At 65.4% G+C, this 26292-nt stretch overlaps 2 protein-coding genes across 11 annotated transcripts in view; both read right to left on the bottom strand.

Annotated features, from left to right (window-relative positions):
* Positions 1–255: 255 nt before the first annotated feature.
* Positions 256–10600, bottom strand: BCAT2 (branched chain amino acid transaminase 2). Of its 6 annotated transcripts, none has more exons than XM_070063107.1 (12): positions 10485–10600; positions 5804–5878; positions 5214–5484; positions 4212–4287; positions 3601–3711; positions 3374–3493; positions 3120–3283; positions 2423–2565; positions 2246–2331; positions 1459–1599; positions 1306–1380; positions 256–611 (listed from the first exon to the last, which is right to left on the bottom strand). In XM_070063107.1, exons 2-12 carry the CDS (start codon positions 5823–5825, stop codon positions 573–575), a joined length of 1248 nt encoding a protein of 415 aa, XP_069919208.1. In that variant the 5' UTR covers positions 5826–5878; positions 10485–10600; the 3' UTR covers positions 256–572. The 6 variants fall into 6 exon arrangements, with proteins under 6 accessions (XP_069919208.1, XP_069919206.1, XP_051684763.2 ...); XM_070063105.1 differs by lacking the exon at positions 10485–10600 and adding an exon at positions 9963–10138; XM_051828803.2 differs by lacking the exon at positions 4212–4287 and having other exon boundaries at positions 5281–5484; positions 10485–10597.
* A 971-nt stretch (positions 10601–11571) lies between these two features.
* Positions 11572–26292, bottom strand: part of HSD17B14 (hydroxysteroid 17-beta dehydrogenase 14) — a 16244-nt gene continuing 1523 nt past the window's right edge. Inside the window, exons 2-10 of one of the 5 annotated variants that reach the window (XM_070063110.1) lie at positions 25472–25619; positions 25050–25088; positions 23910–23992; positions 22838–22904; positions 20883–20974; positions 12418–12522; positions 12126–12193; positions 11956–12052; positions 11572–11861 (exon numbers count right to left, since the gene is read on the bottom strand). In XM_070063110.1, the coding sequence (XP_069919211.1) occupies positions 11688–11861; positions 11956–12052; positions 12126–12193; positions 12418–12522; positions 20883–20974; positions 22838–22904; positions 23910–23992; positions 25050–25088; positions 25472–25559 (813 nt within the window). In that variant the 5' untranslated portion in view covers positions 25560–25619 and the 3' untranslated portion in view covers positions 11572–11687. Of the gene's footprint in view, positions 11862–11955; positions 12053–12125; positions 12194–12381; positions 12571–14358; positions 14485–14593; positions 19994–20882; positions 20975–22837; positions 22905–23909; positions 23993–25049; positions 25089–25471; positions 25620–26292 lie in introns of those variants that run through there. The other 4 variants (XM_070063111.1, XM_070063113.1, XM_070063114.1 and 1 more) reach the window with 4 other exon arrangements.

The raw sequence follows: 26292 nt of genomic DNA, 5'->3' as shown, positions 1-26292 counted from the left end.
TCCTCTCTGTGCGGGAATCCCGCTGCCCCAGGGCTAAGGGGACAGAGAGGAGGGGACAAGAGCAGACGGGGGACAGCTCTGGCCTGGCGACTGGCTGCAGAGTGGACGTCCCCAGGAAGGGCAAGGTGTGGGCGCAGGAGGGGAGGGGGCGCCCCCTGCAGGCTGCAGGAGCCACCGGGTCCTGGAAAAGCAAACCGATGGCGTCCCCAGGACTCCTGGCTGGAGACCCCCGCGCCGCTGGAGACCACTCGCGCCTTGTTCTTTGGCATTTTATTTCAAAATTGCAGCACAGAGAGGGAAAAAAAAAAAATCAACGGCAGCACCGGGGCCGGGCTGCGCACGGAGAGACACGGCCACGGCCCGGGAACGGAGCAGCGGGCGCCTGGTCCCCGAGGCCGAGATGCGGGGCTGGGCCGGCGGCCGAGCGGGCCCCGACGGCTTTGGGAGTGTAGCGACCACACGGGGGCGCGCTGCAGCCCGGCGTCGGCGCCCCCGGCCTGCTACTCCATATTGCACTTGAGGTGAGTCACGAGGAGGCGAGGGGAGGGGCCTGGATGGCGCAGCCCGCGGCGTCACACCGGGAGCATCCACTCGTGAGTGCTCGCTCCGTACTAGGGAAGACGGGGGCGGCATGAGGGGCAGCCGCACCGCAACTCCCAGCAGGCCCCGGTCCCGGAAGTCCCCGGGAAGCAGCCTCCCGCCCCCAGGATGCCCGCGAGTGGGGTGAAAGCGCAGAGGCTCACGGGAACGGGATTCCTTCTACCCAAGATACCCTGGGGTTGCCGAGGCTCATGGGAGGGGGGTCGCTCCAACGGGCAGCTGGGGCACGCAGAGGCTCATGGGGAAAAGCGTTCTCTCACCAGAAGGATGCCCAGGGGCCGCAGAGGCTCATGGGAAAGGACTTTCAGTCCCCAGGATAAACGGAAGTGGGGATGCACGCAAAGCCTCTTGGGACGGGCAGTGCTCTACCAGGATACCCCGAGGCCGCAGAGGCTCATGGGAAAGGGCTTTCAGTCCCCAGGATAAACGGAAGAGGGGATGCGCGCAAAGCCTCTTGGGACGGGGTATGCTCTACCAGGATACCCCAAGGCCGCAGAGGCTCATGGGAAAGGGCTTTATCCCAGCGGGACATCCGTTTGGGGCCGCAGAGGCTCATGGGAAAGGGGATTTCTCAGCGAAGCCTCGCCCGGGGCTCTGGAAGGCGGCAAGCTGACCCCGCAGGCCCCGGGGTGATGGGCGGAACCGTGACCTGCTCCTAGGATTGCTGAGGGGAGCCCTTCCATCATGCCGAGCGCCCGGCCTCACCTGGATCGCCTGCAGCTCCTTTTGGAAGCGCAGGATGAGCTCGGGCCCGTGTTCCATGGTGGGAATGTGGACGGCCTGCGGGAAAGGCGCGTGAGGCCCCGCGCCACCGCGCCCGCCCTCCCGCCCTCGCCCTCGGCGGCAGCCCGGCCTCACCTGGCCCTCATACAGGATCTGGTGCACAGGGCACACCTGGCAGGCGGTGCCCGAGCCGAAGACTTCCCGCACGCGCCCCTCCTCCAGCGCCCGCAGCAGCTCCTTCATGGTGATGGCGCGCTCCGCCACCCGGAACTCCCCCTGGGCGGCAAGGCACAGATGCACACCCACCCCCACAGGCACCCCAGCACCAGAGCCCTGCCCCCACAGGCACCCCAGCACCAGAGCCCTGCCCCCACAGGCACCCCAGCACCGGAGCTCCGCCCCCACGGGAGCCCCGCCCCCACAGGCACCCCAGCACCAGAGCTCCGCCCCCACAGGAACTCCCCCGCAGGCACCCCAGCACCGGAGCCCCGCCCCCACAGGCACCCAGCACCGGAGCTCCGCCCCCACGGGCACCCCAGCACCGGAGCTCCGCCCCCACAGGCACCCCAGCACCGGAGCCCCGCCCCCACGGGAGCCCCGCCCCGCAGGCACCCCAGCACCGGAGCCCCGCCCCCACAGGCACCCCAGCACCGGAGCCCCGCCCCCACCGGAGCCCCGCCCCCGCAGGCACCCCAGCACCGGAGCCCCGTCCCCGCAGACACCCCAGCACCGGAGCCCCGCCCCCACCGGAGCCCCGCCCCCGCAGGCACCCCAGCACCGGAGCTCCGCCCCCACGGGAGCCCCGCCCACACGGCACCCCAGCACCAGAGCTCCGCCCCCACGGGAACCCCCCCGCAGGCCCCCCAGCACCGGAGCCCCGCCCCCACGGGAGCCCCGCCCCCGCAGGCCCCCAGCGCCTCACCCAGCTCTGAGCCAGGTCCAGGAGGCTCTGCCGGATCACTCCGGGCAGGATGATGCCGTCCAGCGGGGGCGTCACCAGCTCCAGCGCTAGGGCAGGTGCAAGGGAAGGGGGCGGGGTTACTCCACACCCCGCCCCCAGAACCCCCGGGGCCTGCCCTGCGGCCAGGGCCGGACCTACCCCCGTCCTCGTGGGTCCAGTAGATGAAGATGTTCATGGTGCCCACCTCGGTGAGCTGGTGGTCGGGGCCGTACAGCCAGAGGACCTGCTCACAGCCCCTCTTCTGTGCCTCCCGTTGCACGTACACGGTGGGCCCGTAATTCCTGGTGGAGGCAAGCTGGTCAGATGGGGGAGGGACCTCGTCCTCCCCAACACACTGGGGGCACCCCCTCCCCAGCTCACAGCCCTCCTGTGGCTTCCTGGGCACCCCCAGGACAGCGTCCTTGGCCATGAGCTTGGTGTGAAGACCCTGGGGGGGTACGTGCCCCCCCAATCATCTTCCTCACCCCTCTTGTGATCACCAAACCCCCAGCTGTCAAACCACTGCCAAGGTCACCCCTCTGGGACGCACTGCCGGCGTCCAGGCTTGGTCTGCGGCCCAGGACTTCCTGTCTCCCTATCCTAACCCTGGTCTCTTACCCGGCGCTAAGCTTGCCCCTCCCTCCCAAGCCTCCCTGGGCTCGCCAGTGCCCAAGGACGAGACCCCAGCTCATCTCTGGTATTCCTCCTTCTGGACGCGGTGCGCGCACTGAGCGCCTACGCGCCGCGGATCCCGATGCCAAGGTCACACCCCCGGGCACCCAGAGGCCCACCTCAGAAGCACAGGTGCTCGCCCAGGGGCTCCCACAGCCAGAGCTGCTGAGGCAGGAAGGCTTACCCCCCCAGCTTGTAGTCGCCGACACCCCCCATCCAGGCCCGGATGAATGTGGGGTCGGCCAGGAGGGAGACGGGGGTCACGGCGTCTCCGGGGAAGTAGGAGCCCACAGGGCACAGGATGACGAACAGGAGGGCCTGGGTGGCGCCGCCGACGCCCAGCGACGGCTGCAGAGGGCAGAGGGGCAGCGTCAGGAACCCGGGAGCGCAGGCCCCGGCCTCCCCCCTCAGAAGCCCCGCCCCGGGGGCAGGGCCCACCTCGTTTCCGATGAGCACCGGCCGCACGTAGAGGCTGGTGCCGCTGCCCTCGGGAACCCAGTCCTTGTCCACTCGGATGAGCCGGCGGATGCACTCCAGCAGCTCGGCCTTGTCAAAGCTCTGGGGCGAATCCGGAGGGGTCAGCAGTCAGGAGCCCTCCATCCCGCCCCCAGGCCCGCCCGGCCCTGCGCCCCCCTCCTCCCCGGGCTGAGCCAGGGCCCCCTCACCGGCAGGCAGAGGCGCCTGGCCGAGCGCAGCATCCGCTCCATGTTGAGCCAGGGCCGGAAGAGGCGCACCTGCTGGTCCTTGCCCTTGAACGCCTTCATGCCCTCAAAGAGCTGCAGGGAAGTGGGGGCGGGGCTCAGCGCCAGAGTGAGATGGACACACGGAGGAGACCGGCGGCTCCGAGCTGAATTCGGGGCCCTGGCGTTAGCCCCCCAACTACTGAAGGCATCTGGGGGTGAACCAGGGGGCCTCGGGCACTGCTTAGCGGGCTGGGGGCTTCTGTTCGGGGGGATGGAAAGCTCTAGAACAGACAGCGGGGATGGCCACACAGCATTACTGTACTTGAAATGGTTGAAGTGGTGCATCCTGTGATGTGTGTGTTATGCATATATAATTATAATAAAGCATAATTAGCGTGCCCCAGAGTGAGGGGGACCTGCAGACGTGGTCCCCGGTGTCAGCCGGCCCCCGAGGGCAGTCACGGACAGGACGCGGGCCAGCGTCTGCGTGCCACACTGGGCAGGAACTGTGGCTGCTGAGAGGAGAGGGGGATGCGGCCCCGGGCGCCCCCCTGGGGGGTCTGCAGCCCCCATGGTGCACCCCCCACGCTCGCCTTGGTGTCTACCAGCCGCAGGCCCTGTCGGCTCCAGCTCAGTGTACAGAGAAAGCGGGGGAAACCCCTCAGATTTCTGAAAAACAAGCAAGCCGGTGTGGGCGTTGAGGGCGGGCCGGTGTCCGGGTTCCAGTCCCAGCAACTCCCTAACGATGCCCCCGGGAAGGTGGCGGAGGACAGCGTCCTGGGAGTCCTTGGACCCCTCCCACCCGCGTGGGAGACCCGGAGACCAGGATGGAGCTCCTGGCTCCAGGCTTCAGCCTGGCTCAGCCCCGGCCGCCGCAGGCACTCAGGGGGTAAAGCAGCAGGTGGAAGACCTCAAGATCTCTCCCTCTCTCTCTCTGCCTTTCAGATAAATAAATCAGGAGGGGGAGTGGGGGGAGGAGGAACAGGAAAGTACGCCCGATATCATAAAACCCTGCTGTAGACGACAAAACCTACCCAGACTGCCAGGGGCCCTGCAGCTGTGAGCCGCTCATCGCGCCTCCCTGGCTCTGAGTCATGAAACCCAACACCTCCCCAGTTTCTTCCTAGAAAGGCAGAGGGCCCTCCCCTCCGGGTCCCCGGCCCACCCGCCCAGCTGGCAGAGCCCTGGGCACCAGCCCCGCCCCTCCTGCTAGCCCCTACACTGTCCCTCTCCACCCAGAGCTCTCCCACCTGGACCTTCGCCCCAGCCTGGCCTCCACACGTGCCCTGAGGGTCTCAGATCTGGCCCTGACCTGCCCTACCCAGAGCCCTCGGACAAGACCCAGTGGCCCTGATCGGTCTCCTCGGCCATGCTCCAGTCCCGCAACTCCCCTGAGACATGCCAGGCTCTCCCTGCAGCTGGGCCGGACACTGGCTGGGCCCCTCCTCCCACGCTCCTCTCTCTGCCGGGAGAAGTCCTGCTTCAGTCACACTGAAAGCGTGGGGCTCACGCTGGGGACCCAGCAACACCCAGGGCCTCAGAAACGAAGACCCACAGAAAGGAGAAGCAGGCAAAGCCGACCCAGGAGGGTGCACCTGGCTTGAGACAAGGCAAGGCGGAGGAAGTGCAGCCGGGAACAGGAAGAGGTCACGACCACACCACCTGCAGGGAGTAGTGCAGGGCGGAGCAGGCCGGGTGCAGCGTGAGGTTCTGGAAGGGCTGGATCCGGGGCTGGCCCCAGCCCTTCTTCCCCGTCCACTCCACCATCAGCATGTGGTCGGTGAACGTCTTCCCGAACATCAGGGGCTCGCTGGGGTTGGGCTTCTTCTGAGGCTCCGCCGTCATTTGTAGCTGCAGATCCGCGGCCTGAGGAAAGACAGGGGACCAGGTGTCCTGGAATCTGGAGATGCGTGCCAAAGGGATAAACTACATCTCCCATGATGCCACGGGCCTCGGAGCCATAGAGAAGGGAGGCCTCGGACCACAGAGGCTTCTGGGATATGTAGTTTCATTTCATTTCCTCCACCCACTGCCTACCACCGGCACCTCTTAAGCTGTGGGCCTCCTGCAGACGCCCAAATCCAGCCCCAGTACGTCTTCCTCCAGGCTCAGGTGTCCAGGTGTCCAGAACCCCAGCCCCCTGCGCACCTCCCCCCAACCCAGGAGTCCAGCCCCTTCCTTTCACCTTGAAGTTGGAGGAGGCACATCTTCTGGGACCACACACAAGCCAAGGGACCGGAAGAAGTTTTCGGGCCCAGATCTGGGCAGGAAGAGAAGGGAGAAGGCTGATGAGGCCAGCAGAGAGAGAGCTGGGGCCCCCGCACCCCCTCTGCACCCCCTGTACTTGTGAGGTTCCCTCCCCCCGGGATTCCGCACCACACACGTGGCCCAGGCCAAGCCCACTCCCCGCCCCCACGCGTGCCACATCCTTGGAAAGAGCTGAGTCCGCGGCAGTCTGACCCCTCCCACTGGGGGGTAAAGTCAAAGAGAGGCCCCGCCCACTCAGGGAACTTTGGCCCCAGCCTGAGAGCAGCTCAGAGCAGCGGACGCCCAGGGGAGCTGTGCAGGTGAGTGAAAGCCCCCAGGACCCAAATCCTGGCCCAGGTCAGGAAAACGAGGGACTACAGGTCCTGCTCCCCCGGGACTGAGCACTGCAAGCCCCAGCCCCCTCCTCCCTCAGACCAGGATCGGGACCCCCCAGCCCTCCTCCCTCAGACCAGGAGTCCAGGCCCCAGCCCTTCCTCCCTCAGACCAGGAGTCCAGGCCCCAGCGCCTCCTCCCTCAGACCAGGATCGGGACCCCCAGCGCCTCCTGCCTCAGACCAGGGGTCCAGGCCCAGCCCTCCTCCCTCAGACCAGGAGTCTGGCCCCAGCCCCTCCTCCCTCAGACCAGGAGTCCAGGCCCCAGCCCCTCCTCCCTCAGACCAGGAGTCCAGGCCCCAGCCCCTCCTCCCTCAGACCAGGATCGGGACCCTCAGCGCCTCCTCCCTCAGACTAGGAGTCCAGGCCCCAGCCCCTCCTCCCTCAGACCCAACTGGGCTCAGCTTGCCGCACACCCTGGACAGCCCAGTTCCGCGTGGGCAGCCCCTCCAAGGCTGCGGGGAGTCCCCCATCATCTCTGATCAATATTTCGAAGCTCACTTTTTTAACGATTTCTTTATAAAGGCAGAGTTACAGAGAGAGAGAGAGAGAGAGAGAGAGGGAGGGAGAATCTTCCAGCCCCTGATTCACTCCCCAGATGGTCACAACGGCCGGGGGGCCAGGGCTGGGCCAGAGGGAAACCAGAAGCCGGGACCTCCGTCTGAGTCTCCCACGTGGGTGCAGGGGCCCAAGCACTCGGGCCTTCTTCCGCTGCTCTCCCAGGCCACAGCAGGGAGCTGGATGGGAAGTGGAGCAGCCGGGACTGGAACCGGCGTCCACGTCCATATGGGATGTGAGTCGCGAGCGCCAGCTTTACCCGCTCCACCACAGCACAGCCAGCGCAGGCCCCAAGAGAAGCCCACAGTCTTTCGCTCGGCCCCTCCCCCACCTCAGGGGAACAGAGGTCAGTGCTTCCAGCAGAGTGGCCCCTCCCAGTGACCTGTGTCCCCAACCCTGCAGGGAGGCGCCTGGGTCCTGAGGTTGTGGGAGGCAAAGCCACTCCTGCCCAGTGGACGAGAACAGCCGCGGTCACGGCCGGCAGGTGAGTCTCGGGCGGCCCCAGGGCTCCTGGACTGAGCAGAGCGGGTGTCCCTGGCGTGGCCTGCCCAGCCCTGCAGCTGGTGCCCAGGAGGGGGTGGGACAGCAGGCATGGAGAGAGGACAGACACAGGGAAGGGACAGCAGCCCTCAGAGAACAGCCAGGACGGAAGAAGTTTAAGGACAGTGAGAGAAGGCAGAGGAAGAATGAGGGAAAAAGACCCAGAAATGAGGAGCAAATCTGCAAAGAACAGAGTCGGAGGCCGGGAGACGCCCAGGGACCTGATCCCAGCCGGGCGGGCGACGCGGTGCCCCAGGGAGACGCCCAGGGACCTGATCCCAGCCGGGCAGGTGGTGTGGTGCTCCAGGGGAGACGCCCAGGGACCTGATCCCAGCTGGGCGGGCGACGCGGTGCAAGGACCTGATCCCAGCCGGACGGGCGACGCGGTGCCCCGGGGAGACACCCAGGGACCTGATCCCAGTCGGTCGGGCGACGCGGTGCCCCGGGGAGACACCCAGGACCTGATCCCAGCGGGGCGGGCGACGCGGCGCCCCGGGGACACGCCCAGGGACCTGATCCCAGCCGGGTGGGCGACGCGGTGCCCCGGGGAGATGCCCAGGGACCTGATCCCAGCCGGGCGGGCGACGCGGTGCCCCGGGGAGATGCCCAAGGATCGGATCCCAGCCGGGCAGGTGGCGTGGCGCCCGGGCGTGTGCTGCCGCTCAGCGTGCCCGCCTTCCACATCAGGGTGCTGGTTCTATCCCGGCCACTCCTCTTCCGGTCAAGTTTCTTGCTAATGTGCCAGAGAGGCAGCAGACCACGGTTTCTGACCCAGATGGAATCATGTCCCAGCCCCAGCCGTCGTGGGCATCTGGGGAGTGAACCAGCGGGTGGAGGCTCTCTCTCTCCTTCTCCCTTTCTCTGCCTCTCCCTCTCCACCACTCTGCCTTTCACATGAGTAAGACAGCGAGGCTGGTGTGTGGCACAGCTGGTTAAGCCACTGCCTGCGACCTGGGCCCCTGGCTGAGACCAGGATGAAGCTCTTGGCTCCTGGCTTTGGCCTGGCCGACACCTGGCTGTTGGTTATTTGGAGAGTCAGTCGGTGGATGGAAGATCCTCCCTGTCATTCTGCCTTTCAAATAAGTAAGTCTTTAAAACAAACAAACAGGCCGGCGCCGCGGCTCACTAGGCTAATCCTCCACCTAGCGGCGCCGGCACACCGGGTTCTAGTCCCGGTCGGGGCACCGGATTCTGTCCCGGTTGCCCCTCTTCCAGGCCAGCTCTCTGCTGTGGCCAGGGAGGGCAGTGGAGGATGGCCCAGGTGCTTGGGCCCTGCACCCCATGGGAGACCAGGAGAAGCACCTGGCTCCTGCCTTCGGATCAGCGCGGTGCGCCGGCCGCGGAGGCCATTGGAGGGTGGACCAACGGCAAAGGAAGACCTTTCTCTCTATCTCTCTCACTGTCCACGCTGCCTGTCAAAACAAAGAGAGAGAGAAACTCAGGTCTCAGGAAATAAAGCCAGGAGACCTCAGGATAAAATACTGAGTGGGGGATATGGCGAGAACAAGGAAACGGAAGAGAAATCGATGAAAAGCAGATCAGATGGGCTGTGCAGAGTGGAAGGGCGCCCCGAGGCCTGGGGAAAAAACTGGGGGAGAGAGACCCCAACTGCCGGAGAGAGACTACCTCAGGGAGACTAGACAGAAAAACATCCGCACTGGCCAGATACTGGCTCAGCATCCAGGCTGGACGGATCCCGGGCCACGGAGGGAGGCCCCGTGATGCAGCTGCCTCCATCCTGAGGGGCGGGGCTCGGCTCAGCTCAGGAAGGTGCCCCCCCCCCCAGAGACAGGGCTGGGCCCCAGAGGGCAGAGGGGCTGCTGGGACAAGGAGTGTGACTGTTCCTTTACTTAGTTTTATTTACTTGAAAGGCAGAGAGAACTAGGGGTTTTCCATTCTTGGTTCCTCCCTCTAACGCCCGCAACAGCTGGGGCAGAAACTCCACCTGGCCTCCCACACCTGAGCGGAACCTGCTGCCTCCCAAGGTGTGCGTTAGCAGGAAGCTGGAGCCAGAACCGGAGCCGGGGCTCGGACACCTGCCCTGAGACACAAGGGCAGGACTGGGGCTGGCGGGTCCATCGGGCAGGGCTCTGTCACCCCAGGGAGCCTCCTCCGCGCCCCACAACCCAGTCGGCCACTCACGTCCTGGTCACAGCTCATGCTGTCTCATCCAGGCCCAGGGCTTCTGGTCACAGCCCCTGATTCACATCGCAGCCTGAGCCTCTTACCTCACAACCTCACAGTGTGTCTGTCCCATTGAGGGGGGCCCGAAGTGTCCCCGTTCAGACCCCGGGCCCATCCCCGGATCACAGCCCTCCCTGCCCCAGGCTTGTCCCAGGTCGGGGACTCCCGCCTGTCCCAGCCTAGGGCTCAGCCCCGTCTCCACTACAAGACAAAGCGGCCTTCGAGGCTGGGGGTCCCACAGCACGGCAGAGTATGGGCAGGCCTCTGCACATCACAGCCCGGGGCGACCACCCCCCCACTGCCGCCCAGGACCAGGGGAAGGCGCAACTCTGCCCGCCTGCAGGGAACACCTCCCCCTCCCCGGGGGCCGTGCTGTGGCCGGCGGGGCTCCAGCGACCCCTCCTCACTGCAGGACCTGGTTACCTAGCGGCAAGGACTCCCCGCAGCAGCGCGGCTCTCCGCCTTGGAGGAAGGCCGTCCACGTCACCGGGACCAAGGTAAGGGGGGTCGGGAACACGGCCCACGGCATTGTCTTTACCGAGCTTCATCGTCCGGTTCCCAGGGGGGCCTGGAGTTTGAACGCCCTGCCCTCATCCTGCCCCCACCCCGTAGGTCCTCGGCCGCCCCCCACCCCTCCTCAAACACAACCGCCCCAGCCTGACCCAGTGCCGCGCCCCTCCCGTTTCGGTCCTCTCCTCCACGTTTCCCGCTTTGTATCTGGCCCGCCTAGGGCCTGCCCCTCCGACTCCCCACGCCCCACTGCAAGCCTTGTGCTCCTTGCCAAACGGAGCCCCATCCTCCTCGGCACCCCGCCGCGGAACCCGAGCGTCGCACCCGCAGCGGCGCCCAGCCGGACGCACCGGGCGCGCGCCGGTGGTCCTGCCGGAAGTGCGCCTGCCCCGAGGGGTTCCCCGGCCCCTCGGCGGCGCGGGGCCGAGAACCCACCTGCCCCAGCGCGGCTGCGGCCATGATCCGTGCGGCGGTTAACTGTGCCCGCCCGGGCGTGGCCCCGGAGAAAAACGTTCCGGCCCCGCCCTACTCACACCCCCTCCCGCGGGACGGCCGCCCCTCCCCCCCCCCGCATCCCAGGCCCGCCCGGGCTCCCCAATTACGGAACGCCCCGGAGCCGGGCCCCGCTGCAGGGCGCATGCGCCGCAAGTGCACCCCTTTCCCCTCGCTGCGGCTGCCGCCCGAGGTGGGAGCCAGGAGAGGCCAGGAGCGGAGGACTCGGGCCATCACGGCCCCCGGGTTCCCGCTGACCTGCCGGGCCCTGTCGTTAAGGGAGCCCCCGCCCCCCGGTCAGCAGGGCCGGCCCCTGGAGCGGGGTCCCCGGGGGCACCCCTTGCAGGGGCGCTCCGGCCACTCGCGCCTCGGGGTCCAGCCGTGCAGTCCACGCGAGGCCCGTCCCTCGCCCCCATAGCCGGGGGACCGAGACGCCGGAAACCGGCCCTGGGGCCTCCGTGTGTCTGCCTAGGGACAGCTCGGCCCTCAACTCCTATCCCCCGCAACGCCCCTAAACCGGGGTCCCGGGCCCCCAGCCCCATCCGCCCCCTGTCTCGGCTCCACGCCTCCTCCCCCGCCCACCCGGCCCGCGGCTGCCGGGGCGGAGCCGAGCGACCACGCCCCCGCCGCCCCAGCCAATCAGCGGCTGCCACACGCCCCCCGCCGCGGCCAATCCGCAGCAGCCCTGCGGCTCCACCCCCCTCACCTGGGGCGAGGCGGGGGCGGCTCTCGCCCAGCCCGGGGAGCCCGCGACCCGCGGTGTCCCCCGACCCCAGCTCGCTGTGACCCAGACGTCTCCGCCCTCGGCCAGAACTGCTGTCCCTAAGGGCTGAGAGTAAAAGGAGGCCTCCAGCCGGCCCATTACCTCCCAATCAGCGCCTAATTAGCGTCTCCCCCGCGGGCCTGCCAATTAGCGGCCTGGCAAGTGCTCTCCCCACAACCTGCTGCGGGAGCCCTGGTCCCGGGGGTGCAGGGCGGCTCGGCGGGCACTGTCCAACAGGGCAGGGAATAAACGCAAAGACGCCCCGGCTGGCTGCAGAATGTTCTGTGTTCGTGGGCACCGGCGGGGTGTGCCTCGCGCATCCCAAGGTGGGCGTGAGGTCCGAGGAGGTTCGGGGTACAGGTTTGGGGCGGAAGTGCGGGAAATCAGGAAGACAGATCCGGGACTTCCACGGGGGTGCTGGGGCCGGCCTTGCACCCATACCCCAGCTCGGCGCCCCCGGTCACGAACAGCTCGAGGCCCGTGCAGAAGCTGGCTTCCGACGCCAGGAACACAGCCGCAGCCCCTACCTCCGCGGGCTGGCCCATGCGGCCCAGGGGCTGGGGGCAGAGAGCAGGGAGGACGGCCGTGGAGGGGACCCCGCCCGGATGGCCATGCCCCCGCCCCACACTGGGACCTGGTGTTCACTCCTACCTGGGCCATGGCGCCCTCTCGGATTGCGGCCCTGGGGTCTGGCGCCAGGGCTGCCAGCTCCTGCCACAGTGGGGTCCAGATGTTTCCTGGGGAGATGCTGGGGGGGGCGGGCATCAGTGCAGCTGCCTCTGGGGCTCACCCCCCTTCCCATCCCCCAGGGGGCTGCTCACCAGTTGACGCGGACGCCATATTGACTCTCGTCCAGGGCCAAGGCTTTGGTCAGGGCCGTCACTGCGCCCTGCAGCAAAGGCGAGGGGAGGGGAATATGGGCCCCCTTCCAGCCGGGGCAGCAGAACCTGGGGGGGGCTCCCCGTCTCCTGTGGGCACCCCGCTCTGCTCCCCGCTGTCACGGGCGTCAGGCCTCCTTGGGCTGAATCTGGGAGTTGAGGGTGACCCTGGGCAGGCTGTCCACTCGCCGGCTCTCACCAGGTGGGGAGGTGGGGGTGGGCAGGGCCGGCCTACCTTGGTGGCCGCGTACGGAACCCCCTGGAGCTGGCCGACCGCCCCCACCAGGCTGGAGATGTTGATGATGTTTCCCCGGCTCCTCCGCAGGTGCGGGAGGGCGAGCTGGGCGAGAGACGGAGTCGGAATCAGCCCCCCTGGGGTCCCCCGATTCTGCTGAAACACAGACGCAGGTGCCCCGCGGGGGACGCCATGGAGGACCCCGCCGTGAGCACCCTCTCTGGTGTCTCGGTCCCAGCACTTAGCCTCTGCTTGTCTGGGAGCGACCGCTCCCCAGGGCTCTCCTGGTCCAAGAGGGGAACAGATGGGAGGCCTGGGTGAACTGTGGAGGACGCTCCCTGCAACACCGTGGCTACCTGAGGCCCCACTGTGTGTGTGTGTGTGCCAGCACGCCTGTGTGTGCGTACCAGCATGTGTGTGTGCCAGCACACTTGTGTGTGCGTGTGTGCATACCAGCATGTGTGTGTACCAGCATGTGTGTGCCAGCACACCTGTGTGTGCATGTGTGTGCCAGCATACATGTGTATCCATGTGTGTGCCAACACGCCTGTGTGTGCATGTGTGTGCGTACCAGCATACGTGTGTATCCATGTGTGTGCCACCACGCCTGTGTGTGCATGTGTGTGTACCAGCATGCGTGTGTATCCGTGTGTGTGCATGCCAGCACACCTGTGTGCACATGTGTGTGTGCCAGCACGCGTGTGTATCCATGTGTGTGTCAGCACGCCTGTGTGTCCATGTGTGCGTACCATCATGCGTGTGTATCCATGTGTGTGTACCAGCATGTGTGTGCCAGCACGCCTGTGTGTGCATACCAGCATGCATGTGTATCCATATGTGTGTGCCAGCACACCTGTGTGTGTGTACCAGCATGTGTGTGCCTGTGTGTGTGTACCAGCATGTGTGTGCCAGCACACCTGTGTGTGCATACCAGCATGCATGTGTATCCATATGTGTGCCAGCACACCTGTGTGTGTACCAGCATATGTGTGTGTCAGCACATCTGTGTGTGCATGTGTGTGTACCAGCATGCGTGTGTATCCATGTGTGTGCATACCAGCACGCCTGTGTGCATGTGTGTGTATACCAGCATGTGTGTACCAGCGTGCGCGTGTATCCATGTGTGTGCCAGCACACCTGTGTGCATGTGTGTGCATACCAGCATGTGTGTACCAGCGTGCGCGTGTATCCATGTGTGTGCATACCAGCATGCGTGTGTATCTGTGTGTGCGTGCAGCACGCCTGTGTGTGCGTGCCAGCATGCGTGTGTGTGCATGTGTGTATCCATGCATGTGCACACAGCATGTGTGTGTATCCATGTGTGTGTGCCAGCACACCTGTGTGTGTGTACCAGCATGTGTGCCAGCACGCCTGTGTGTGCATGCAGCATGCATGTGTATCCGTGTGTGTGCCAGCACGCCTGTGTGTGCATGTGTGTGTATTCATGTGTGTATCCATGTGTGTGCCAGCACGCCTGTGTGTGTATCCATGTGTGTGTACCAGCATGTGTGTGTATCCGTGTGTGCATGTGTGTGCGTGCAGCATGCGTGTGTATCCGTGTGCGTGCAGCACGCCTGTGTGTGCATTCACTGCACGTGACCTTGGGCAAACTCAGTCCACCTCCCTCCGGCCCCAGGCAGCTGAGCGGACTGGGCGGGGCCTCCCCCGCCACTGGAGACTAGTGAGCCTGAGCCAGCAGCTGGCACCCAGGTCCTCCCGGCAGGAATGTGAGCAGCTCCCTGCGGGGTCCCCCAAACCCTGCGTCCTCCCGGCAGGAATGTGAGCAGCTCCCTGCGGGGTCCCCCAAACCCTGCATCCTCGCAGCAGGAATGTGAGCAGCTCCCTGCGGGGTCCCCCAAACCCTGCGTTCTCCCGGCAGGAATGTGAGCAGCTCCCTGTGGGGTCCCCCAAACCCTCCGTTCTCCCGCCACGCGTCCCAACCTCAGGGCCTTGGAACCAGCAGGGTCCTGAGACGGCTCCAGGCTGGCTGCCCTGCGGCCGGCCATCCCACGTGCTCAGGCTCAAGGGTTTCTGGGGACACGGAACTTTCAGTCCCCAGCTTCGGTGCTAAATCGGGACAGTCCCGGGTAAACACACTCCCCCGGCACCTTCAGTCCCTGCTCAAATGCCGCCTCCCCAGTGAAGCCCTCCCTGACTACTCTGCTCAGAACCGCACCCTGGCCGCCCCTCCCCTCCCGTCACGCGAGCCGCTGACGGGCATCTGTGTGACTGTGCGTCGCGTCCGTCTCCCGGGGACGGCTCTGAGAGAATACGGCGGCTGAGGACCGGGTGCGGGGCTGGCGCTGTTCCCAGCTCGCCACAGCGCTTAGTGTTCCAGTATGCCATCGTCATAGCAACCCCGCGAGCCGCGACCTCACAGCGCTCCCCGTGACGTCACAGCGCTCCCCGTGACACCTGACAGATGGCTGTCCACGGCCAGGCAGCCTGAAGCCAAAACCCAAAACCAGGCAGATGCTGAGCGGACAGGAGCGCCAGGAAGGGAGCGTGGGCGCTGGGGGCGGTGGGAGCCTGGCCTCCCGGCCACCTTCCCGCCCTCTGTCCGCTCAGAGCCCCGCCCAGCCGCACACCTGCCTGCAGCTCACCCCACCCGGGGCCTGCAGGGGCCCAGACCGGCTGCTTGGCACCAAGCACACAGCTAGTGCTCCATAAATATTTGTTCGGCCCTCCCCAGCCTCTCCCACCTCCCTCAAGGTCGCTCAGCACCTCGTTTGCTACATTCCAGGATGTGCCGGCCCTCATTGGCCGGCGCCCCTCCTCCCCACCCCTTCCCCTCCCCTCCTCCTCTTCCAGTGCCAATCCTCAGAGCCTGGCTCTGCCGCCTCATCTGACCCCATTTCTCCTAAAGGTTGGGGTTCCTCGGCCTGCCTCTCCCTCTGGGCTGGGATCCCACCTCTGGCATCTGCCCCAGAGACCCCTTCTGGAGACCCCAGCCCCTCTACCCCCAGGCATCTGCATTTCAATGTCTCCTGGACAGAACCGGCCTGTGGGTCCTCCCCAGCCCCTGCCCCCACCGGAACTGGCCTCAGTCCCACCCGGCCCCAGCAGCCGCCCCTGCCAGTGAGCTCTTGGACCTGTCCAGGTCGCTGCACCTCATTCATTCACTCAACAAACCCGCGCAGAGCCTCTGCTGTGTGCTGGGGGCTGCAGGAGACAAGACAGACTCCATGACAGAGCCACGGCGGATAGCGGACAGACTACCAGGGGGCGCTGGGGGTGCAGTTCTCAACAGGGGGTCCCTGGAGGGTGCTGGGCGGCTTGACACAACGCATCCGTGTGAGCCGTGGGGGTTCTGGCGGGAACACCTGCTGGGCAGAGGAACAGCCGGTGCCAAGGCCCCAAGGCAGAAGCAAAGCTGGTGCCTTGGGTGGCGGTGAGGCCGGCGGGGTAGAGGTCAGGGCAGAGATGGACTAGGGCCAGGCCACGTGAGACCCCAAAGGCCAGCACTTGCTCCTTGGACAGACTCGATCCTAATACCGGTTTTCCCAGGGTCACGCTGGTTTCCTCATACGGCAGCCAGTGCCAGTGGGACCATGGCGCTTCCGTGCTGAGGCACCTCCCACGGCTGCCACGCCCTCTCAGCCTGGCCCCAAGACCCAGCGTGCCCTGGTCCCCACCCGGCCCCTCCTGCTGTGCCCCTCCCTTCCCAGCACCCCAGGGGCTCACCGCCAGGCCTCGCATGGCTGCTCCCTCTGCCAGGAACAGCGTCACCGCCTCCCTACCCCCTCGCCTGTCACCGCGTCCAGAAGCCTCGCCTGAACCCAGCACAAGCCGGTCTCCCTGTCACTCTCAGCCGCCCCCAACGCCGGCCCACCACGAGACGCACACCTACGCCTGTCCCTGCGTTTGTCCAGCACCCCCCCCGCACCTGCTCACTGCTGTCCCCCAGCAGCCAGCATGAGTGGACGCGTCCAGCTCTGACAGCCCATGCCCAGGCCTCCCGGGGATCTGTAGGCCTGGGAGGGAGCAGGTCCTTGGTCCCACCCTTCTCTGCAGCCTAGCTCCGTTCAAGGCCCCTGGCAGCCCCACGGGGTTCTGGTAGGGATGGTGTCACGTCCTAGGTTTGGGGACTGAGGTGTGAACACAGAGACAAAAGCCTTCATCTTGGGGAAAACCAAGTGCGGGAGGCAGGGGCAGACGACACCCGGGTCCAGGTGCACTGAGCGGAGGTATCAGACAGCCCGAGTTGTAACGCTGTGGGTTAAACCACCACCTGGGCTCCGCACGTGCCCCGGCGGACGTGTGGTATCTGGCTCTGGCAGCTCCTGACCCCAGCTTCCTGCGGATGCACACCCAGCCACCCTGCAAGGGGGTGCCAAGTGGGTCCCTGCCTCTCATGGGAGACCCGGTGGAGCCCTCAGCCCAGCCCAGCCCAGCCCAGCACTGGCTGTTGCAGGCATCTGTGGAGTGAACCAGTGGATGGGAGAGCTTGCTTGCTTTCTTGTTTAAAGATCTATTTATTTGAAAGGCAGAGTTACAGAGAATTACAGCCATATATATATATATATATATATATGAGAGAGAGAGGGGGAGAGAGAGAGAGAAAGGGAGAGAGAGAGAGAGAGAGAGAGGTCTTCCACCCTCTGGTTCACTTCCCAGATGCCTGCAATGGTCAGAGTTGCGTCGATCCGAAGCCAGGAGCCAGGAGCTTCCTCCGGGTCTCCCACGCGGGTGCAGGGGCCCAAGCACTTGGGCCATCCTCCGCTGCTTTCCCAGGCCAGAGCAGAGAGCTGGATAGGGAGTGGAGCAGCCGGGACTAGAACCGGCGCCCATATGGGATGCCGGCCCTGCAGGCGGCGGCTTTACTGGCTACGCCACAGCACCCGCCCCCAAGAGCTGTCTTTCCTCCTCTCTCTCCCCCTCTCCAGTCTCTCTGCTCGTAAAGAAAGCAGACGGAGAAACATGGAAGACGCTGACCACGGAGAATCTATGCAGAGAACCTCGCGCGCCCACTCTGGCAATGTTCCTCAGGGCTGAATTATGTCCCCGTAAAGATGACGGAGCACAGACCCCGCCGAGCCCACGGAGGACCCACGTGACGCCCTCACTCATGAACCTGCACAACGTCTCGGGGACAGGGGGCAGGGGACAGAGCCGTCTAAGGCAACAGTGCGGCTTCTTTAAGATAGGATAAGCAGTTCCTGCCCCAGGCCCTTCCCACGCTGGGCGCAGTGAGAGAAACGCCCGGTCTGTCCACCTCCTGCCTTCCCGCTCAGGTCGGCTCTGTGCTCACCCTGGCCTACTTCCCCAGGCTGCGTTTGCCCAATCCTGAGCTCAGGGAACTGAAACAGAGCGAGGCAGGTTGGCCGCAAGGAGCAACACGGGGCAAGGTTCACCAGTCACCGCGTGTTCGGGGGAGTCTGAGGGCGGCTTCATTCCACCAGGGCTGTGTGAGTGAGATGCCAGGATGAGCCCCATTTCACAGATGAGGAGACTGAGGCCCGGGGAGGGCCGAGTCGCTTGCACTGCATCGCAGGCAGGACCCCCACTCACAGTGGCAAGAGCCCGGCAGCTTTCTCTTTCCTGACGCTGGCAATAACGGGGAAGTGCGTGAACCCTCACGAGCCATCGTGCCTGTACACTGGGGGGTGCCGTGTTGGCTCGGCCCAAGAAGGAGCCAGGGCTCGCCCTGACCGGCCGGGGCACCACACCTGCCTCCGGGAGGGGCCTGCGAGTGAGTGCCTGAGCCCCCCACCCCACGCCGGTGCTCTCCCGGCAGCTGGGCCCCAGGCTCGCTCCTGCAGACCCGCTGACTCCCGCTGCCCGCTGGCCACCTGGAGTGGGTGCTGGGTGGGCACCTCACACTCAGCAGCACCCCCCTCCCAGGGCTCCTGGCTGGGTCGGACCGGTTGCTGGAGCAGGGGTGGCACTCCTTTCTCTCTGAAATCCACTCGCACAGCTGGGCCGTGAAGAAATCCTGACAATCCCAGCTTCAAAACGGACCCGGCTTCGCACCGCTTTGCACCAAGTGCAGGGCCCGGGCGCGTACAACCTCACCGCCCGCCTGGCCACGGCAGCCTCGGCCCTCAGTCGCAGGCCCTTCCCCGGGGTGGCCAGCAGAGGGCGCCAGTTCCCACGCAGGCAGCTCCCTTCCTTCTGCTGAGCCGGCTGTTGGCAAAGCAAAGATCCCCGGGACCCAGAAGTCCCCACAGTCGGAGCTCCTCCACCCACTCGCGGCCCTGTCCTCCTGCGCGCGCCCCCTCAGGGGCTCTGCGCTGACGCCCTTGCTGCACCTCCTGCCCGAGAGCGGCCGCCTGCCCCCGGACCCGTGCACCTGCTGCTCCTGGGCCCCCACTGCTCTTCCACAACTCTTTTTTTTTATTTTTATTTTTTGACAGGCAGAGTGGACAGTGAGAGAGAGAGACAGAGAGAAAGGTCTTCCTTTGCCGTTGGTTCAACCTCCAACAGCCGCCGCGGCCGGCGCGCTGCAGCCGGTGCTGCGCTGATCCCATGGCGGAGCCAGGTGCTTTTCCTGGTCTCCCATGGGGTGCAGGGCCCAAGCACCTGGGCCATCCTCCACTGCACTCCCTGGCCACAGCAGAGAGCTGGCCTGGAAGAGGGGCAATCGGGACAGAATCCGGCACCCCGACCGGGACTAGAACCCGGTGTGCCGGCGCCGCAAGGCGGAGGATTAGCCTAGTGAGCCGCGGTGCCGGCTTCCACAACTCTTATTTAAAAACCTGTAATAGTGGTTATAATAATTTATGTGGTTGAGGCATAATCCCTGGGCGTACCTGTGGGGCACGATGCACGCCTGCGTCAAGGGCTCAGTGACGGAGTCCGGTGCCTGGAGAGGGCCCACCAGCCCACCACAGGCAGCTCTCACTCCTCAGCTGTGGTTAGGGTCTCGAGTCCAAGTCACCGCTCAGAGGAGAGCCCTGAGCCGTCCTCCCGCCCCGCGCTCCGGCTAAAACAGCGACCAACTGTAGGGTGTTCTCCCTCAAGACTTACTGATTGATTTGAAAGTCAGAGAGGGAGGGGGGTTGAGAGAGAGAGAGAGAGAGAGAGAGAGAGAGAGAGAGGTCTCCCATCCACTGGCTCACTCCCATAATGGCTTCATCGGCCAGAGCTGCGCTGATTTAAAGCCAGGAGCTTCTTCCGGGTCTCCCACGTGGGTGCAGGGGCCCAAGCACTTGGGCCATCTTCTACTGCTTTCCCAGGCCACAGCAGAGAGCTGGGTCGGAAGTGGAGCAGCTGGGATTTGAACCAGTGCCCGTATGGACGCCCATGTTGCAGGCAACGGCTTCACTCTCTACGCCCCAGCACCAGCCCCTACACACACACACATACAAAAGTCCCACCAGGGCGGGCATTACCCCTGTGTGGGTGCCCACAGCCATGCTGGAGTGTGGCCTCACGCCTGGCTGCTCCGCCTCTGACCCAGCCTCCTGCCAAGGCCCACCCTGGGGGCCGCAGAGGGCAACAGCACTTGAGTTCCTGCCACTCACGCCGGAGACCCAGGCTCAGCTCCAGGCTCCGGGCTTCAGCCCGACCCAGTCTTGGCTGCTGCAGGCGTTGGGGAGTGAACAGTGGATGGAAGACACCCCCCCCCCTTCTCTTTATCTCTTTGTCTCTGTAACTCTGCCTTTCAAAACAAATAAATATTTAAAAAAAAAAACTCTCCAGAAAACAAAATGAAAATAAGGAAGCCACAAGAAGCAAGAAGAGCAGAAAGCAAAGACTTCTGGGAACAGGGCGATGGGCACGTGGGGTTGGAGATACGATTCTCTCTCCTTGTCTGCACACTGGCAAAATGCCATGATCAAGAGCACAGGAAACAAGCCGGCGCCGTGGCTCAACAGGCTAATCCTCTGCCCAGCGGTGCTGGCACCCCGGGTTCTAGTCCCGGTCGGGGCGCCGGATTCTGTCCCGGTTGCCCCTCTTCCAGGTCAGCTCTCTGCTGTGGCCAGGGAGTGCAGTGGAGGATGGCCCAAGTGCTTGGGCCCTGTACCCCATGGGAGACCAGGAGAAGCACCTGGCTCCTGGCTTCGGATCAGCGTGGTGGAGGTTGAACCAACGGCAAAAGGAAGACCTTTCTGTCTCTCTCTCTCTCACTGTCCACTCTGCCTGTCAAAAAAAAAAGCGCATGAACACACACACACACATGCATATACATGTGCACAAGAATGCACGTGTCAACACACATGCACACACACACACACGTGCACACACTCGCCCACCGCGCCTCGTCCCCAAGCTTCCGTCACTTCTGTGCACAGCACTGACCGCTCCCTGACCTCTGGCCGCCCCCCACCCGGGTCTGCCCCACCACAAGGGTCGGCTTTGCTCACTGCTTTGTGCCCAGTGCTTGGCATGGCGTCGGGGCTAAAGGAGTACTTGCTGGATTAACTCATTTAGAAGGGCCACGGTGAAGCCTCCGCCCGCACGGGCGCTCTGCCCGCGGGGACACGGTCCACACCCGGTCTGCGGCCCGGCCCAGCCCTCACCTTGCACAGGGTGTAGGTCCCCAGCAGGTTCAGCTCCAGCAGCTCCCGGAAGCCCTGGGCCGTGGTCTCCTCCAACGGCTGCAGGGGAGGGTCTGGGGTGGGGTGGGGGCGTCGTGAGCAGGGGCCGCCCAGAGCGGCAGGAGGGGTGGGGCCCGCGGCCGGAGTCTCCGCCTCCCGCCTCCCGGCTGCGCGACCCTGCACAGCCACGGTCCTGCCCTCGGGTTCCCGGGTTCCCAGCTGCGAGCGGGGGCGCCGGCGCTTCTCACTTGCCCCTGTAGGTTTCACCGCTGCCCCACCGGGAGGCAGGAATGAGCGGTTCAAGCCCCTCACGCTGCTTCCGCTCTTACTTCCTGCCCTCGCGCCTGGGAAAGCAGACGGCGGGCCCCGGGGCTCCAGTCCCTGCCACCCAGGCTCCTGGCTTCGACCTGGCCCAGCCCTGGCCACATGGGCACTCGGGGAGTGACCGAGCAGGTGGAAGACCTCTCTGTCTCTTCTCTCTCTCCCTGTCTGTCACTCGGCCTTCCTCCCCAGAGAGCAGGAGACAGGGACCGAGGTCGTGGATTAGGGGTGCGGCCCCACTTCTCGGGGAGCGCACAGGTGGCGTGATGGAAAGTCACACGCCCGTGTGCCCACACGTCTGTCCACACGCGTGTCTCCGACACAGACAGTAATCCTACATCTGCAAACTGTGCCTTCTCCCACACACCACTGTCCCGTCTGCAAACAGTGCCCGGGCTGTGCAGCCGCCCCCCAACAGCTGTCCGTCTGCCTACCCCGGGTCTCCATCAGTCTCTTGCCTCAGGGCTTCTCTGTCTCTTTTTCTTTCTTTTTTTAAAAGATTTGTTTATTTATTTGAAAAGCAGAGTTACAGAGAAGCAGAAAGAGAGACAGAGAGAGAGGTCTTCCATCCGCTGATTCACTCCCCAAGTGGCCACAGCCCGCGACAGCCAGAGAGAGCCAGGAGCTTCATCCGGGTCTCCCACGCGGGTGCAGGGGCCCAAGGACCTGGGCCATCTTCCACTGCTCTCCCAGGCCACAGCAGAGAGCTGGATAGAAAGTAGAGCAGCCGGGACTTGAACCGGCACCCGTATGGGATGCCGGCACTGCAGGCGACAGCTTTACCTGCTACACCACAGTGCCGGCCCCTCTCTGTCCCTTTTTCTACCTCCGCAGGAAATACGTGCCCCCAAGCTCTGTGCACCCCCAGGAGTAACCAGGGGAAGCCCCGGCACTGATTCTGGGGTACAAATAAATTTTCCTGGGGCTGGCGCTGTGGCACAGTGGGCTAAGCCGCCACCTACAAGGCTGGCACCTGTATCAGAGTGCAGGTTCGAGTCCTGGCTGCTCCACTTCCGATGGCCTGGGAAAGAGGCAGAGGACGATCCGAGTGCCTGGGCCCCTGTACCCACGTGGGAGACCCCGGATGGAGTCCCAGGCTCCTGGCCTCAGCCTGGCCCCAGTCCTAGCTGTTGTGGCCGTTCACGGACCAGCAGAGGAAAGACCTCTGTCTGTGTGTGTCACTGTGCCTTTCAAATAAACAAAATAAATCTCTTAAAAAAATGTTTGTGTGGACGCAAACTTAGCCCTCGCGGGACGCTGGCCCTGCAGGGGTCGGAACCTGTGCGGTGCCAAGGGCACCGAGGGGAAGGTGAGCTCTCTGCTCAAACCCAAGCCCAGCACAGCTGAAGAGAAGCGCCAGGCCGCGCCCCCAGGCAAGCCCCGCCCCTCAGCCCACAGCCCCTGCTTCCCAGGAGGCTGTGCACCCGCCCGAGAGAGTGACAGCTGTCACTCTGCAGGGGCACCCCAGCACCCCGGAGAAAAACCACGGCAGTGTTTCCTGATTTACAGACGGAGAAACTGAGGCACGGAGCGGGGCGGGCTCAGGCCTGTGGGCTGCCACAGCGCGGGGCGGGGGACACGGAGGAGCAGGAGGACGGGGCGGGCTCACAACTCACGGGAGCCGGCGTTGTTGACCACGCAGTCCAGGCGGCCGAACCGGTGGACGGTGTCGGAGAGCAGGGCCTGTGGAGACAGCGCACGGCCCTGGGACCCGGCAGGGGTGGCCCCAGGACCCCGAGCAAGGCAGCAAGTGGGGAGCAGGGCTCTGAGGAAGGGGAGCCCAGGACTGCGGGCTCCGCAGGAGATGGGACAGGAAGCAGGGGTGCCAGGAGGAGACGGTCACGGTCATGTGCGGCTGTCCCAGAGGAGGGGGCGGGGCAGGACAGAACCTGAGAGGGGACAGAGACCCAGAGAGAGGGGGCAGAGACCCAGAGAGAGAGGGGACAGAGACCCAGAGAGGGGGGACAGAGACCCAGAGAGAGAGGACAGAGACCCAAAGAGGGGGGACAGAGACCCAGAGAGAGAGGACAGAGACCCAGAAAGAGAGGGGACAGAGACCCAGAGAGAGAGGGGACAGAGACCCAGAGAGAGGGGACAGAGACCCAGAGAGAGAGGACAGAGACCCAGAGAGGGGGGACAGAGACCCAGAGAGAGAGGACAGAGACCCAGAGAGAGAGGGGACAGAGACCCAGAGAGAGAGGACAGAGACCCAGAGAGAGAGGACAGAGACCAAGAGAGAGGGGGCAGAGACCCAGAGAGAGAGGAGACAGAGACCCAGAGAGAGAGGAGACAGAGACCCAGAGAGAGGGACGGAGCCCCAGGTCGGGGGACAGAGACCCAGAGAGAGAGGAGACAGAGACCCAGAGAGGGGACAGAGACCCGGGGGGGGGGACAGAGACCCAGAGAGAGGGACGGAGCCCCAGGTCGGGGGACGGGATCAGGGGCGTCAGATAACAAAGTGGCTCTGATGGAAGAGAAGCGAAGCGGCAGGAGCCAGCGAGGAGGGGCTGTGGTGGAGGGAGGCTCTGGGAGGGGTCTACAGGTTCTGAGGGCCCAGGGCACCTACGGAAGGCCCTGCCCCGGGAGGTCTGGCAGAGTGGACCTGGAGCCAAACCAGGGGGCAGAGAGAGAGTGAGAGCGAGAGAGGGAGAAGTATCAGCGATGGGGCAGACACAGATAGGCCCTCACCCTCACATCCTCCTCCCGAGTCACGTCACAGCGGATAAACACGGCTCTGCGGAGCTCCTGCTCCAGTGCGCGGCCGCCCCGCTCTGCAGAGGGAGAGCTGGGCTGGACCCTGGGTCTGAGGAAGGAGGGCCTGGACCCTGGGTCTGAGGGAGGAGGGCCTGGACCCTGGGTCTGAGGGAGGAGGGCTGGGCTGGACCCTGGGTCTGAGGGAGGAGGGCCTGGACTCCTGGGTCTGAGGGAGGAGGGCTGGGCTGGACCCCTGGGTCTGAGGGAGGAGGGCTGGGCTGAATCTTGGGTCTGAGGGAGGAGGGCTGGGCTAGACCCTGGGTCTGAGGGAGGAGGGCCTGGATCCCTGGGTCTGAGGGAGGAGGGCTGGGGCTGGACCCTGGGTCTGAGGGAGGAGGGCTGGGCTGGACCCTGGGTCTGAGGGAGGAGGGCCTGGACCCCTGGGTCTGAGGGAGGAGGGCTGGGCTGGACCCCTGGGTCTGAGGGAGGAGGGCTGGGCTGAATCTTGGGTCTGAGGGAGGAGGGCTGGGCTGGACCCTGGGTCTGAGGGAGGAGGGCCTGGATCCCTGGGTCTGAGGGAGGAGGGCTGGGGCTGGACCCTGGGTCTGAGGGAGGAGGGCTGGGCTGGACCCTGGGTCTGAGGGAGGAGGGCCTGGACTCCTGGGTCTGAGGGAGGAGGGCTGGGCTGGACCCCTGGGTCTGAGGGAGGAGGGCTGGGCTGAATCTTGGGTCTGAGGGAGGAGGGCTGGGCTGGACCCCTGGGTCTGAGGGAGGAGGGCCATGGCTGGACCCCTGGGTCTGAGGGAGGAGGGCTGGGCTGGACCCTGGGTCTGAGGGAGGAGGGCTGGGCTGGACCCCTGGGTCTGAGGGAGGAGGGCTGGGCTGGACTCCTGGGTCTGAGGGAGGAGAGCCGGAACTGGACCCTTGGGTCTGAGGGAGGAGGGCTGGGCTGGACCCCTGGGTCTGAGGGAGGAGGGCTGGGCTGGACCCCTGGGTCTGAGGGAGGAGGGGCTGGACCCCTGGGTCTGAGGGAGGAGGGCTGGGCTGGACCCCTGGGTCTGAGGGAGGAGGGCTGGGCTGGACCCCTGGGTCTGAGGGAGGAGGGCTGGGGCTGGACTAAGGACCCTCACTCACCGTCCTTGTCACAGATAACCACTTGCGCCCCGCTGTCCACTGGCAAAGGAGGAGAGCAGTTACACCACAGGCAGGCGTGGACCTTGCCCCAGGCCTTGGCTGCCCTCTTCTGGCCACAGGCCCTGAGCCAGTCTCTCCCCACCCCGCCCACCCCAGTCTCATGACTGCCCCCGGGGACAAAGGGCAGAGGCTCAATGAGGCCCTGTCCACTCCAGCTGCCCGTTGGGCTCAGTGCTAACTGGTGGGGAGGGTCCAGGGAGAACCCCAAATATGCACAGAACTAGGCCCCAAACCACCCGCTCTGTAGCCGCACACCAGGGGGTGCCCGGCCCCAGGCCCCTGCATGGATCCCACCTCCTTCCTCCCACACCCAGTATCTCCCCTCCCCTTCTTTCCCCTCCCAGCCCCGGACCCTGACTCACCGAAGGCCCGCGCGATCCCGGCTCCAATGCCACGCGCGGCTCCTGTCACGACCACAACCTTCCCGGCATAGCGGGCCCCGGAGGCCATGGACACTTCCTCTCTCTCTCACAGTCTTTCCGAGAATGAAACCCACACAGGGGATGGACCCTAGAAGGCCCGCCCTGGGGGCGTTATCAGGAAGGCCAGAGACCTCAGCTTGGGTCCCATGCCTCCTCCCTCAGATCCAGGGGTCCAGCCCACAGAACTCCTCCCTCAGACCCAGGAGACCAGGCCAACAGCCACTCCTCCCTCAGACCCAGGGGTCCAGTTCTGGCCCCTCCTCCCTCAGACCCAGGAGTCCAGCCTCAGCCTCTCCTCCCTCAGATCCAGGGGTCTAGGCTGCAGTCCTCCTCTCTCAGACACAGGGGTCCAGGCCCCAAGACCCTCCTCCCTCAGACCCAGGGGTTCAGCCCCAGCCCTCCTCCCTCAGACCCAGGGGTCCAGCCCACAGAACCTCCTCCCTCAGACCCAGGAGTCCAGACCACAGAACCTCCTCCCTCAGACCAAGAGTCAAGGCACCCAGCCTATCCTCCCTCAGACCCAGGGGTCCAGGCCCAGCCCTCCACCCTCAGACCCAGATGTCCAGGCCTCAAGCCCCTCCTCCCTCAGACCCAGGAGTCCAGCCCCAGCCCCTCCTCCCTCAGACCCAGGAGTCCAGCCCAGCCCTCCTCCCTCAGACCCAGGGGTCCAGCCCCAGCCCCTCCTCCCTCAGACCCAGGGGTCCAGCCCCAGCCCCTCCTCCCTAAGACCCAGGAGCCCAGGCCCCAGCCCTCCTCCCTCA

Source organism: Oryctolagus cuniculus, chromosome 18 (assembly GCF_964237555.1).
Source record: "Oryctolagus cuniculus chromosome 18, mOryCun1.1, whole genome shotgun sequence".
NCBI classification, from domain to species: Eukaryota; Metazoa; Chordata; class Mammalia; order Lagomorpha; family Leporidae; genus Oryctolagus; species Oryctolagus cuniculus.
The sequence above is the reverse complement of the archived record's forward strand: the minus strand, read 5'-3'. Positions and strand labels throughout refer to the sequence as shown.